Genomic DNA, 13,180 nt, shown 5'->3' with positions numbered 1-13,180 from the left:
GAATGTTTTGTCAGAAAGCAGCGGGGAGAAGATAGGTGAGGGATTGGAGCTTGGGGTGGAGAATGCGAGGGAGAAGATAAATTGCAACTGTCAATGTAAAACCCCAAATTTTTACCTCTCTTTGCTAATACCAATTTAGTTTAATCACGTCAATTATATTTTTAGAGGATTTAATGGTATCCTATCTTATCTCAACCACTAAGGATGGTGGATGTTGAGAGGGAATGTTTTGTAACTCACGAAGATACCTACTCAAACTAACCTACTCTTGGATAAAATAGTAGTAGTGGGAGTCCTTAAACAAAATGATTTTGCCAAAGTATTAAACTACTACTCAACAACCTATTTCTTTCCATAACTTCTAATTTGTCACAGACCAAAACCCAAAAGAAAGAAAGTTGTGTGCAGATGGTTATGCAAAATAAAAGGGAGGAATTATGCAAAAAGAAGACAGAATGCAACATCCTTAAGGTGTGAACATGTAAGCCTACAGATTTCGTTATTATTTCTTTAGTTATATTATTTATTTATTTATTTTATTTTTCAAGGTTTTGGATTCATCATTATAAGCCTTAAGCATGTCTGGACCGAAGTAGGTTTTACATAGGTTTTGGAAATTCTTTTCACAATCAAGACCTGATTGGCTTCACGGCTGACTACATGAAATCTATATGTTATACAATGTTTTTAAACTCGGACCGGTCAGTGAACCGGAGAGGTGGCCGGTTCGCGGTTCGACCGGTCCGACCGGTCCAACCGGCCGGTTCAAAGGTTCATTGTTTTTTTTTTTTTTTTTTTTTTAGTGTTAAGTACTAAGCAGGTTTCATTCTACACTTGAACTTTACCAACATAACTTAATTTAAGTTATGATAATAATAAATTTTCTAAAAGTTATACACAAAACATGGAATGATAAATATAATTAAAATATCATAATTCACCATAAATTTTCATAAATTCATTATAAACATAAAGAGATACAATCCAAATGTGCACCAATTATCACAAATAAAAACACAAAAAATAAATAAATTAAATATTGAAATTCTTTTACAACCCTTAAAAAAATCCATAAAAGAGTTCAAATTAAGACAAACTATTTGAATAGCAAACTTTTATCAGTGGCATGATAAGCAACCACACCACCTTCACAATTTCATCAACTTAAGCTGAAAAAGTTAAAATTTTATTATAAAAATATAAATCTAATTGCTCAAACTAAAAAATTTTGAAAAACAAATATACAGTTAAACACATAAAAAATTAATTGCTACTAAACATAACTAATTAACATGTTATATTAAATTCAATGATCCTATACCATTAATTATTTTAAATTCAATTATCAATAGCTTCGATTATGTGCCAACTACCATATTTTTGACCAACCCAATGTTATTATTTGTAATTCCTACCCAATTCCTACACGGATGTGCACTACTTTTGCAAAAATTTCATCCTTAATTAATCGAATAAAAATAAAACAAAAATGAGGGAAACATATGAAAATTGAGGGGAAAAAGAAGAAAATGCAAAAAATCAACTAAAGATAATAATATAGAAAAAAACCTTGAAAAGAAAAAAATTAAACTTACTAAAATGTTGGAAAACAAGAAAAGTTGAAATTTTCAACTTGTTTACAATCTGCTAAAGATAATAACCTGATAATAATGGTGAAGACTTGAGAAAATCTTGTTGTGGATATTTGGGTTAAAAATGGTTAAGAAGAAAAAATTGAAAAAAAAAATAAGAGAAGAACTTGATGTTTTAATATATTTTTTAGTCAAGTAGAATTCTCAACAAACTTAAGTACAGTCTAGCGGTAAGATTGTCATATTTAAACTTGGAGACCCAGGTTCGAATCTTAGCTACACCATTCTTGATATTTTGTTGAAGAATTTAAAAAACCGCCGGTTCACGGTTCTTAACGGTTCGCACGGTTCGTCCGGTTCGTTCGGGTTTCAACGGTTCTCCATGAACTTCCGGCTTTAACATTAGACCGGACCGGTGACATGGCCGGTCCGGTCCGGTTCTGAAAACATTGATGTTATACTTCTAGTTGGGATCATTACACTCTTCGACATTTAATATTGGTACTAATACCTTACTTTTGTCAAAAACCGGATTGACCGAAACTTGTAAACATGAATTTGTCATGCATTATTCCAATGGGTTCTTTGGTTCGGAAACACAAAAAAAAAAAATAATAAGTCTTTCATCTTCACGCCTTGAACAAGTAAGGCTCTGACTCATAATTTTCTGATTTATTAATTTTACGAATTTTCTTAGCCTAGAATTCACTAAAAATATACCTGGAAGTGTCTACCACTAGAGCCTTTTAGTTCATAGTCCGTAATATTTCAGTCAGTGTAGGGTATCAGCATTTCATCTTGTGCCGCTAGTTAGAAAGTAAGAAATTTTAAGGCTTTGCATGAACTAAAGTCAGGCCTCGGATTTGGATAAGTTAGACACAACCACTGGATCTTATTTGGTTTTCTGCCAAAAAAAAATAGAAAAGTCTTCAAATCGAGGAACTTTCTAAAAAAAATAAATGAAACTTTCTAAATTAGGAAATTTTGGGTAGGGGAGCCATTCTATTTTTATTGGGAAACTATTCAGGTGCATTTTAGAGAATACGCAAACATGTTTTCTAGGTTGTTTAAGGTAGGGTTAGGCACTTTAAGAATAAGATAATTAAATTAATTAAGGTATATATATTATTGGTTATAGGCTTGAAGCAAGTTTAACGGTGCGCTAAGAATCTCTTCAAAAGTGCAGTTTGAGGTAGGTGATGCTTACCCCTCTGTATTTTTTAAATGTTAACTATGAATATTTTTCGAGTAAGAGCTTTATTTTGATATATGAAGAAATGGATTGTGTATGCCTATTTCAAATGTTTTGCAAGCATGAAATTACGAATACTTGAAATATTTTGCTATGCAATATTTTATGGAATGAGTGGCATATTTTCATGAAACAAAATAAAGGTGCATGTGACGTGTGAAATGATTTTATGTTACGAAAAGCTCAAAACAGTTATGGAATAGACGGTAGGGGCTATAGTCCTGTCTAATTGTCATGGTAGCTTGGTATAGAGTCCGACCGATTGAGAAGGTCATGGTAACCTGGTATAAAGTCCGGCCGATGAACCCATGTATGAAATGAGACTAATCGATAGTTGCGAAATCTATTGGTCACCCACTTAGAAGGGATTTAATCTCTAGACTGAGTACTCATAAGCCAAATATTGCATATGCTTGTTTATGAGCTATGTTATGAAATGAGATGACGTGATTGATATAATTTATGATTTGCAATTATGTTCAATGAATACGATCATGTTATATTATGTATATTTCTAAGCTATGTTCGGCGGGGGCCACCTCTAGGATCTACGGGACTAAATGCCACGTCGGATAAATGGCACTTATGTATAAGCCACTCACTTTCAATGAAATATACTTATGTAATATATGAAATGGGATGACAAATGTTTTTAATTGCTTTTTGCATGTGGTTTGGTGTGACCGAATTTGCAAATGTATATAGTATGTATATAACTACATGATCCGACAGGGGAGTAAATACTACCTACTGGGCATATGTCGCTCAACCCATGTCTATTTATCTTTCTTGCAGGTTAAGAAAGCCGACTCATGTACATTTAGAAAATAAGTGAGAAAGGTATATAGATAGATGTTTAAATTCTGAGGAATTAGAATAAAGCATTTTGTAGTGGTAATTTATTGAAGTTTATGTGTCTCATTGGTATATGTAAGTTTTAAAATTTTAGTGGATTTTGTAAGTTATGATTATGGTGCCTTATATTTATAAGAATAACGTCTCATAGATACGGCGTGCTAGGTTGCAAATCGGGTCCAGGGATCCGGATTTGGGGCGTGACAGTCAAAGTTTTGTATAATTAATTATTAGCCCTCTGTTTTTCAACTAAATGATTGTTGCCTCCATCATTGACTACTTTGAAAACTCTTCACACTTATTTTGTTAATTTTCTCTAATATTGGCCTACTAAGAAAACATTTGTACTGAGTTTCTTACACAATTAGAGCAATTCTATCATTTTTATACCTTCTTTTATGTATTTTTTTCGAATTTCAGGATTACATTTGCAAGTTTTTAATTTCCTTGCACAAACCCAAAAAAAAAAGTTTTTACTTTTCTTATTAGCTTCAAAATTTTGCCATCTGATGATCATAAAGTAAAGAACTCCTTTACTCTTTGTTGTGATCATATTAGTGTAATTTCAAATGTTACAATATTTAACTCCGCACACACAATAAAAAGATACATTCACAAACCAATTATGATTAAATTGTCAAATCGTCTAATATTTTTTTTCCATTACAAAAGAGGTAATATTTGTTACAATCATCTTAAAAGTGTTTTTCTCTTCTTTTATACCTATTACTGAAAATCTGTTACCTTAATGAAGTTATGATCCCAATCTTTTATGGCAAATATTTGCCATGGTCTTTTTTTTAACAAACAATTATTTTTTAAATATGTAAATGAGAATTGGAACGACATAAATTTGAAACTCTTCACTTACACTCTTTTCTTTTATACCATCAAACTCATTCCTTCCCCAATATTATCACAGTCTAAATTTTATTTCCACAATAATTTTGATTATAAAATAAAACTATCCTTTTGGAGTTTATCTTGTATTTCGGCTTGAGAGGTGTAAGTTTGAACATTTAAATGCAAGAACGCTCGTGAAGATGGAATTTGGACCATGACATTGGCTGCGGTCATCTTTTATTCTTACCCACACACGTACTAATCTTCTTTTTGTTCTGGCCAAAAAAAATAAAAAAGAAAAAAAAAACCTTTTACTTTTGTATATGGGATAATTGCAGAAACCTCCCCTGAGTTTTTTAACACTAACACTCACCTCCCATATGATTTCTAAAATTGTATTAACCTCCCAATGGAGGAAATTGGACCTATTACTAACAATAAATTGTATGATTTTACTTTTATACCCTAACTAATTGTAGAAACTTAATGAAAGAATTTTAGAAAAGAAAATTTATTTTTTGTCAACAAATTGAGTGACTAATTAAACTAGATTACCTGTGAGTTTTAGCATCATTAGTTATTGTAAGCAAAACTAAGAATTAGTGTCAATTGAGGGGAGAAAACGACGTACATGTTTCTATATTATGTTTTTTAAACCATTCAATTTAAATCTAATTTTATACAACTACAGAGAGGAAGTCCAGTAAGCAATTTTGAAGGTTCTATTAAAGTAAATACAAAGAGAACTTGCACAATATAGTTGCTCAAGTCTTTTCTATTTCAAAATTTCTTGTAGTTTAGTCTACTACTACTTCTCGAGTTGCTACATCTCTTTCTATTAATACAGTTACAATCCTACAATTTGAAAATATCAACAGTGGCAGCAGTTTTAGTACGTAGTTCTAGTGTACTTATTGCAGATTTCATTTACTAAAGATAACTTTATCTTATTAGCATGCACTTTTAATTACTTGTAACTAGGCTTATTTCATGCACGGTAACTTTTAGTGATGTTTAAGTATGCAGTTAATTAGCTGATTGTTCAGCAATAATTTTTTTGTATATGATTGGTGCTGACAACATAAGCAGTTATGTTACTCCTATAAATATCTATTCATATTACTAATAGAAAGTTTTAAAAGTGACACTTCTTTATAAACTTTGCTGCAAGAATTTGGATATATAGTCATTTAACTAATCGTTAATATCCAATGTTGTTTCATGTATTATTGGTAAATTTCATTCAGTTGCACTTATACCCCTTGATTTTGCTAATTCTTAATAGTATTTCATATTTTGTCATTCCTCTGTTAATATAATTTGACAAGCAGCATGAAGGGCAAATCTGATACAAATTTCTCATCTCACTCCTTAAATTTTTTTTTAATGATAACTTTTTTGGCATGGACTAAATCTGCAACACAAACCTTAAGTTCAACGATGGTAAGTGCTATTTTCTAAATCATAAGGAAGATGAGTACTAGTATCAGAAACATCAGGGAAGGTTTCTGTAATTATCTCTTTGTATATTCTTTGTAATTTGCTTGACTTTGTTTGGATTGCATTTTTCTGGATTTTTTGTAAAAAAATTACCGTAGCAATTTGATATATGCGAGGTAAAAAAATGATTGAAAAATATATTTATAGAAATATAGCAATTTTTCAAAGCAATCCAAACACACCAAAATTGCCGCAAGCACAAAAGCATAGCATCCTCCTGGGGTCTTTCAAGGCATTTTGCCAACAACAGTAGACCACTGCTGGGAGTAATCGATTAAATTATCAGCTCACAATCAGTATCAACTCTTAGGCTTAGTTTGGGAATTTAGGATAGAAAAGAAAAAAAGGGAAAGCTTAAGTTACAAGAGAAGACAAGAGAAGAGATTGTTATGTTGTTCGGGAGTTTTGAGAATTAGTGGAATAATTTTGAATATGAAAATCATTAAATATTTGTTCAAGGCATTTTAAGGACAAAATAGGTATTTTAGAAAAATTAACAAGCTTTCTCCAAACTCTCTCTTCATTTCCTTCCAATTTGGGAGAAAACATTTTGGTCACTATTCATCCTCCCATTTGCTTTCTTTTCTTTCCTACTTAAAATTACCAAACAAAATAAAAGCAGGCTTTCTCCTCTTTCCTTTTCTCTTCCGTTCAAATCCTCAACTCCCAAAGGCACCCTTGACGATCTAAACTCCGTTTCAGATGGTTACAGTAGCAGACCGGCAGTGGCTAAAGCAAAAGAATGGCAGTTATTCCATTACGGCTTCCGCTATCACCGTGGCTGGCTGCGCGAGCAGCTCCAACAACCCTCCAATTCTTTAACCCAAACAAGCCTCTCAAACCAATTCTTCTTCGTTTCTCCACTTCAGCAGCTGCCTCCGATGCCGCCGCCCAAGACTCAGTCCCTCTGCCTCCCTCTTCTTCTGCTAGCCCTCCCCAAAACAAATGGGAGCCTTTTCGCAAAAAGAAAGTGGTAATGCGCGTTGGTTATGTAGGGTCCGATTATCGAGGTACTATACCTATCTCTTCCTCCTTCCTTTCCGTTGAGAATTCGAGTCGTTCTTTTCTTTATTTTTTTCCATCACTAGTTTTCAATTTTCAATTTTGGTGTGATTTGTTAGTGTTGCTCATTAAATAGTGATTGTTGGTGGGCAGGTCTTCAAATGCAAAGGGATGAACATGCATTACCCAGTAAGTTTTTTTTTTTTGTCATTTCCCTTTTGGATTGAGTTTTTATGGCATTGTCATTCGTGTCTGGGTGCTTCATTTGCTTTCTTGATCATTAGTCTTGCTTGATCAATTCTGCTTCTTTAATGTCTTTGGCTGAGCCAGTTAGACTTTGAGCTTAAAAACAAAAATTTTTGGTGAGTTTGTTGGCAAAAATGGTCCTTTTATTATTATTATTTTTTTCAAATCGACATATTTCCCGACTTATTTGGTGCTTATCTTTCCTGAACTGCAATTGGATTTTGTTTTATATGAAGAAGTGCAGGCTTTTGCTTGCTGTGAAATCTTCTGTTGTAACTCTTATAATTGCATTTGCTGCGGTTTAAGAACTGAAGAGACTTTTGATTATCTTTACCTTCACAAAAAGGAGGGAAAAAAACTTTTGGCGACAATCTCTACCATTCTAATGATATAACGTCCTGTTGACTCGTCCATATTACATATCTCATTAGCATAACTAGCATGGATGGAATTGGGCTAAAGCATTACAATTCCGTAATGCAGCTATTGAAGGTGAACTGGAGAAGGCACTTCATAAAGCTGGCGGAATTCGTGATAGTAACTTTGGAGACTTGCAGAAAATTGCTTGGGCAAGAAGTAGCAGGACTGATAAAGGAGTATGTTTCTCAAACTCCAATTTATGCTGATATTTTGCATTACATGACCTGTTCCTGGCTGCTTGTTGGTCTCTCAAGATAATATGCATTTCAGGTTCATTCGCTGGCTACGATGATATCTTTTAAAATGGAAATCCCTGAAAATGCTTGGAAGGATGACCCCAACGGAATTGCTCTTGCTAACTATGTCAACTCATTTCTTCCGGAAAACATCTGCGTGTTCAGCATTTTACCATCACAAAGGTGAGTTTTTGTATTGTGTCTTTACCACTCATTTCATTGTCTTGCATTTGTAGCTGTCTAGAGGAGACACTTCAGCTTTCTAGTTAGTCTCCATTCTGATGCTTTAGAATATCTGACGATATGAATTTAAAAAGCATGGTGCATTTGATTCATGAGTGCAACTTGGTTTTAAGTTTAAGCACCTAGGATATTGATATATCTGTATGAACCCTTCTTGCGTGGCTCTTTTGATCTTATTACAGTTAGTTTTGTAGAGAATTTGCAGGAAATAAGGAGAAATATTGTAATCAGATTGCAATATCTCTTTCATTTTTAACTTTCCAGAGAAGAAAGATTGAAAATATAAATGACAGGTAAAAGAATGTACAAGGAGTATGAGCTGCTTAATCCTGGATAAGTATGCAAATTGTAAAAGCAAAATTCAACAAACAATATTAATAGAAAGTGCTCTATAACACAAACAATGTTAGTAAATGGTATTTCGATTTAAGTACAAGTTTCTCTATCCCTTTGTACTGTTATTTAAGGATGATATTAATAGGAGGCGCCCAATAACATGGAGATAGAAGAGAGGCCTAGAGATTGTAACAAGCCTGGAAAAACATCAGATCATTTTCCTCAAATGAATCCAAGTTGGAGAATGAATTGAGTGTCTTGCAATACAATCTTCTCACTAATGCCATTTTCTAACATTTTGAGGACAGCTGAAGTTGAACTATGGAAGCCATCAACTCAATTTTTGTGCCATTAGTGATCTCAGGAATAAAGGCCTGCAACTTTTTAGTTTCCATTGCTTCTCTGAATAGCAAGGGTAACACGGCCTTCTTGCAATGGCGGTATATTCTTGGTGCTTGTCTGCCACCTGTTCAAAATTATGGAGTTCTTTGTTTCATGATGTTTTTGCTCTTACAATTTAGTGGCATTTACTTTATTTGGGAGATTTTCAGGAGCTTTGATGCCAGAAGGGAATGCGATGTCCGCAAATATTCTTATCTTCTTCCTGCTGAAATTATTGGCATAAAGAATGAATTTACTGCTGCCGAAGTTGATTTGCATTTATCAGAATTTAATGGATTCCTGAATTCTTTTGAGGTCTGTTTTTAATGAGTAGACAGTCTACCATTCCTTGCTGAAGCTTTTGCTTGTGCCACTTACCAGTTTGAGGTTTCCCTTTAAAATGTAGAAGGAAAATAATTTTCCATGTTCAACAGAAGTAAGTCCTTAATAAAACATTGATGAAAAGAATTCCAGTGTAATTCATGTTAGCATTTATGGTTGTCTTAGTCTCCACCAGAACTTCACTGAAATTCGTTGAATTGTCATTGTTAACCTATTTTGTGGATAGTTCACCTAAAGAATGAATTTCGTATAATTATTTTGTCATTATGGGTGGTGTAGGGAGAACATCCTTTCCACAATTATACAATAAGAGCCAAGTATAGGAAACAGTTACGTACCAGAAGCTCTAATATATGTGACAAGGGAGCAAGATCATCTGATGAGGAAGCAGCCTCTGAGCATGAAGGAAGTGATGGAGATTTAGTTTCTGAAGGGAAAGAAGTTGATACAGTTGATGAAAGTGATGGAGTTGAGCCTATCGATGGGCAAAAAGTTGCGCCAGAGTTAGTCAAAAGGATTTATGATTCTTCACCTTCTTTTTGTGAATCTCCATCAAGCAGCTATGGTGAGGATGGAAGAAGTTTGAAGAAACAAAATTCTGCTTTGCCAATTGCACGATGGTTGTATGAACCTGATGCGAGGGATAAACTTAGTGCTGCCCACTTCAGAAAGATTTTTCAGTGTTATTGTGGAAAGTTGGAGCGCATGTGTGGTATGAATTATGTAGAGATCTCGATTTGTGGAGAATCGTTCATGTTGCATCAGGTAAGTCTCTTTTGACATGAGTGCAGGACTGCAAATTCTCATTTTCTATCAAATGCTTATATTCTGTGACGAAACTTCAAAATTTTGTGGAGGCTTACTTCGGAATATGCTATCAATCACCTTCTTCATCCAGCATAAAATTTTAGTTCTGCAGAAGAAGAAAAGTCCTTTTGTTTTGACTTGTTTCTCTTCTCAAGTCCGCAATGAAGCTGTTGAACGATTTTTGGTATTCTTGATCGACTTCTTATATTCTTGCACATTTTCCACTAATAATATATGTTCCTGCCAGTGCTATATGCTTGAGATTATTTTGCTAGTAACTGAAAAGAGTTAAGACTTTTCCGCCAGTTTTTTTTTTTTTAAACAAAATCATATTTGATTTGATGATGTGGTTCTTTACATTACTTCTGCGAGTTCTAATTGGGCATTGGGGTAGCAGGAAAAGAACAAAAGAAGTTTCTTGCCATAGCAATGGCATTCTGGATGACCATTGTTCAGCTGGATTATTTGCTTAAATTCGCGACATTTCAGCTGTCAATTAGTTCATTTGTTCCATGCACGATATACTGAGATTTTTGTTAATGTAAATGGTTTTTGACATTGATGTTGCATATGCTGATATATTTTGCTGCATCTTCTATGCCTACTTGTGGCATCAAATTAGATACGCAAAATGGTTGGGACAGCTGTGGCAATAAAACGAAAATTACTTCCGGTTGATGTCCTGCAGTTGTCTCTTTCAAAGTTCTCGCGGATTGTTCTACCTCTTGCTCCATCTGAGGTTCTTATATTGAGGGGAAACAATTTTGCTTTGAGAAAACGACCTGGGAAAGAAACAAGGCCAGAGATGTTGACCCTTCTTGAATCAGAAGAAATTGTCACTGCAGTGGATGAACTCTACCATTCTGTAATGTTACCTCAGGTGTCTACTTTCTTGAACCCTTCAAAGTACCCTTGGAATGATTGGGTGAATACTTTAGATGCTAACACAAGCATCCCAGAATTCCAACTGGCAGAAGTCAGGACTGCTTGGAAATTATGGAAGGAAAAGCCAGAAAATAAAATCAAGGCTTTCTTGTAATTTCCTTAATCTACCATTTAGCTGTTTTACAGTTCTTTGCAACCCCCCCCCCCAAGGCGCCGGGGTTGGGGGCGCGGGACACAAAATTTTGTCTTTGCAGTTGGTTCTTCAATTTGTAAAGAAGATTATCCCCTGCTGAGTAGCAAACCCCAAATCTCTTCCCCTACAAATACTAGTGTGTAAAGAATGTGATGGAGTTATGGATGCTTTCACAACAGTAGTTAGTTCAGTTTTTGATGTTTAGTTGATTGCGTGAGTGCAGATGATCAAGAGGTACAACACTTTGCGGGGTGTGAATTGACTACCTTGTGTGTTCCCCAATTTTTGAACAGAACTCACTTGAAGGTACTTTCTGCAAAGCACCGAAGTTGCCAGCGTTTTGCGAATCATCGAGCAAAAGCTGTTGCACACTATATTTTGCCATGTCTTTTACATTCTCTTGCGGTGAAATGCTAAAAATCTGTTTGGATTGCATTTTTTGTTATTTTTCATGGAAAAATTACTGTAGCGATTTGATACATGTGAGGGAAAAAGGTGATAGAGAAATGTGATCACGGAAAATGATAATATTTTCCGACGGAAACAAGCAATCCAAGCAAGGCCTAAGTAAGGACCAGCTGCGTGGCGATTATTATATAGTCTTTGGTCTAGCTTAAGGTGCATGAATGTTGGAGAAAGTTTCATGGTAGTCCACAATGATTGGATGTCCAAGTTGTTCTCCCGAAATGAATTACTGAATTAGTACGAGGATTATATACGCATGGCAACTAAAGAGATATGCTTGATTAACTTTGTTTCCCCCCTTTTTTACCTCTGTTACTTTTTTCTTTTGCACAATTTCCTGTTCTTGTCAATTGGCTGTACTTGTACTAGTCTGTTCAGTCTGTATATGGGTGTAACAAGAAATGCCTTATAACTAACTACGTCTTTACTTGTTGACATTTGCCAGCTTTTAGTTTTACCTCTTAATTTGCAAATAACTGGATAGAGAAAAGTAGTTGTTACTCTCTATTGGTGAATGGTTTTTAGACCTTTATGCAGTCTATATTTACGGATGTATTAATGTCTTGAGATTTGGGTTTTTGCCGAAGTTTGTCTAACAGGACTTGGGCTCTGGGCCTGTCGATCATTTCCAGTTCAATAAACCTCGTACGGCCCTTTATCTCCAATGTCGAGGTTTCCCTGCTCATTTTCATCCTTTATAATTATCTTTCTTAGGGATGGCAATGGGGCGGGGTTGGGACGGGGGACCCCTCGCCCCGCCTCGCCCCGCTTCCCCCACGGGGTTAATAAAATTGTTCTCGCGGGGTTAATAAGATTTTATTATAATTAAATTTTAATAAATAATCAAGTACTAAAATATCAACACATCATCAAGTTATTATTCATTGTAATTTTACAATTGAAACTCATAAAAATAATCAAACAAAAGTTATTTGAATACAATCCAACATGATGAAATAAATACAACTAAAATAGTCAAGTTTTCACTTTTTGTACAAATACAATCACTAATTCATTATTGTGTTTGTGCTTTTTTTTGAAAAAAAAGTGTTATTCTATTAAGTGTAATTAGAAATTTAGTATAAATGTATTAGTAAATTTAGTATAACTAATTAATAAATTCTATTAGTAGACGTGTCTAATTATTCATATAATTGATAATATCAATTATATTACATACACTAATATACATTATATAATACATCTAACTAATAATATTATTATCATAAGTTTATACCTAATTAAATTACATATTATATATATTTATTTATATATATATATATATTTTTTTTTTGCGGGTGGCGGGGAGGGGGTATACTCCCCTACCCCCGCCCCGTTTCTAAACGGGGGGGAAAAATTCCCCCCCCCGGCCCCGCCCCAACCCCCGCCCCGCGGGCAACCGCCCCCATTACCAGGGCACCCGCCCCCATTACCATCCCTAATCTTTCTCTGTCTTCCAGCTCCTCTGCAGAGTAATCCATCTTCCGTCTAAGATGAGATTAAGAGGTACCATATATCGCCCAGTGCATGTATATATGCAATCGAATTCCGTTGTCACATCCAGCAATGCTGAAAATGGTGA

At 34.5% G+C, this 13,180-nt stretch overlaps 1 protein-coding gene across 1 annotated transcript; it reads left to right on the top strand.

Annotated features, from left to right (window-relative positions):
* Positions 1 to 6,593: 6,593 nt before the first annotated feature.
* LOC113711960 (putative tRNA pseudouridine synthase) lies at positions 6,594 to 11,398 on the top strand. The gene is made up of 7 exons (XM_027235219.2): positions 6,594 to 7,052; positions 7,198 to 7,233; positions 7,774 to 7,886; positions 7,981 to 8,129; positions 9,077 to 9,221; positions 9,528 to 10,013; positions 10,678 to 11,398. The coding sequence occupies exons 1-7, from the start codon at positions 6,785 to 6,787 to the stop codon at positions 11,092 to 11,094; spliced, it is 1,614 nt and encodes a 537-aa protein (XP_027091020.1). The 5' UTR covers positions 6,594 to 6,784; the 3' UTR covers positions 11,095 to 11,398.
* The last annotated feature ends 1,782 nt before the right edge of the window (positions 11,399 to 13,180 follow it).

The sequence above is a fragment of the Coffea arabica genome, chromosome 1e (assembly GCF_036785885.1).
Source record: "Coffea arabica cultivar ET-39 chromosome 1e, Coffea Arabica ET-39 HiFi, whole genome shotgun sequence".
Taxonomy (NCBI): domain Eukaryota; kingdom Viridiplantae; phylum Streptophyta; class Magnoliopsida; order Gentianales; family Rubiaceae; genus Coffea; species Coffea arabica.
This window is presented reverse-complemented; position numbering and strand designations above follow the sequence as displayed.

What these genes read in the sequence shown, in the direction of transcription:
- LOC113711960 (XM_027235219.2), top strand. Translation starts at nt 6,785, where the DNA reads ATGGCAGTTATTCCATTACGGCTTCCGCTATCACCGTGGCTGGCTGCG. An exon ending in GGATGAACATGCATTACCCA is followed by an intron (nt 7,234 to 7,773) that starts GTAAGTTTTTTT and finishes TCCGTAATGCAG; the next exon opens with CTATTGAAGGTGAACTGGAG. An exon ending in AATCGTTCATGTTGCATCAG is followed by an intron (nt 10,014 to 10,677) that starts GTAAGTCTCTTT and finishes GCATCAAATTAG; the next exon opens with ATACGCAAAATGGTTGGGAC.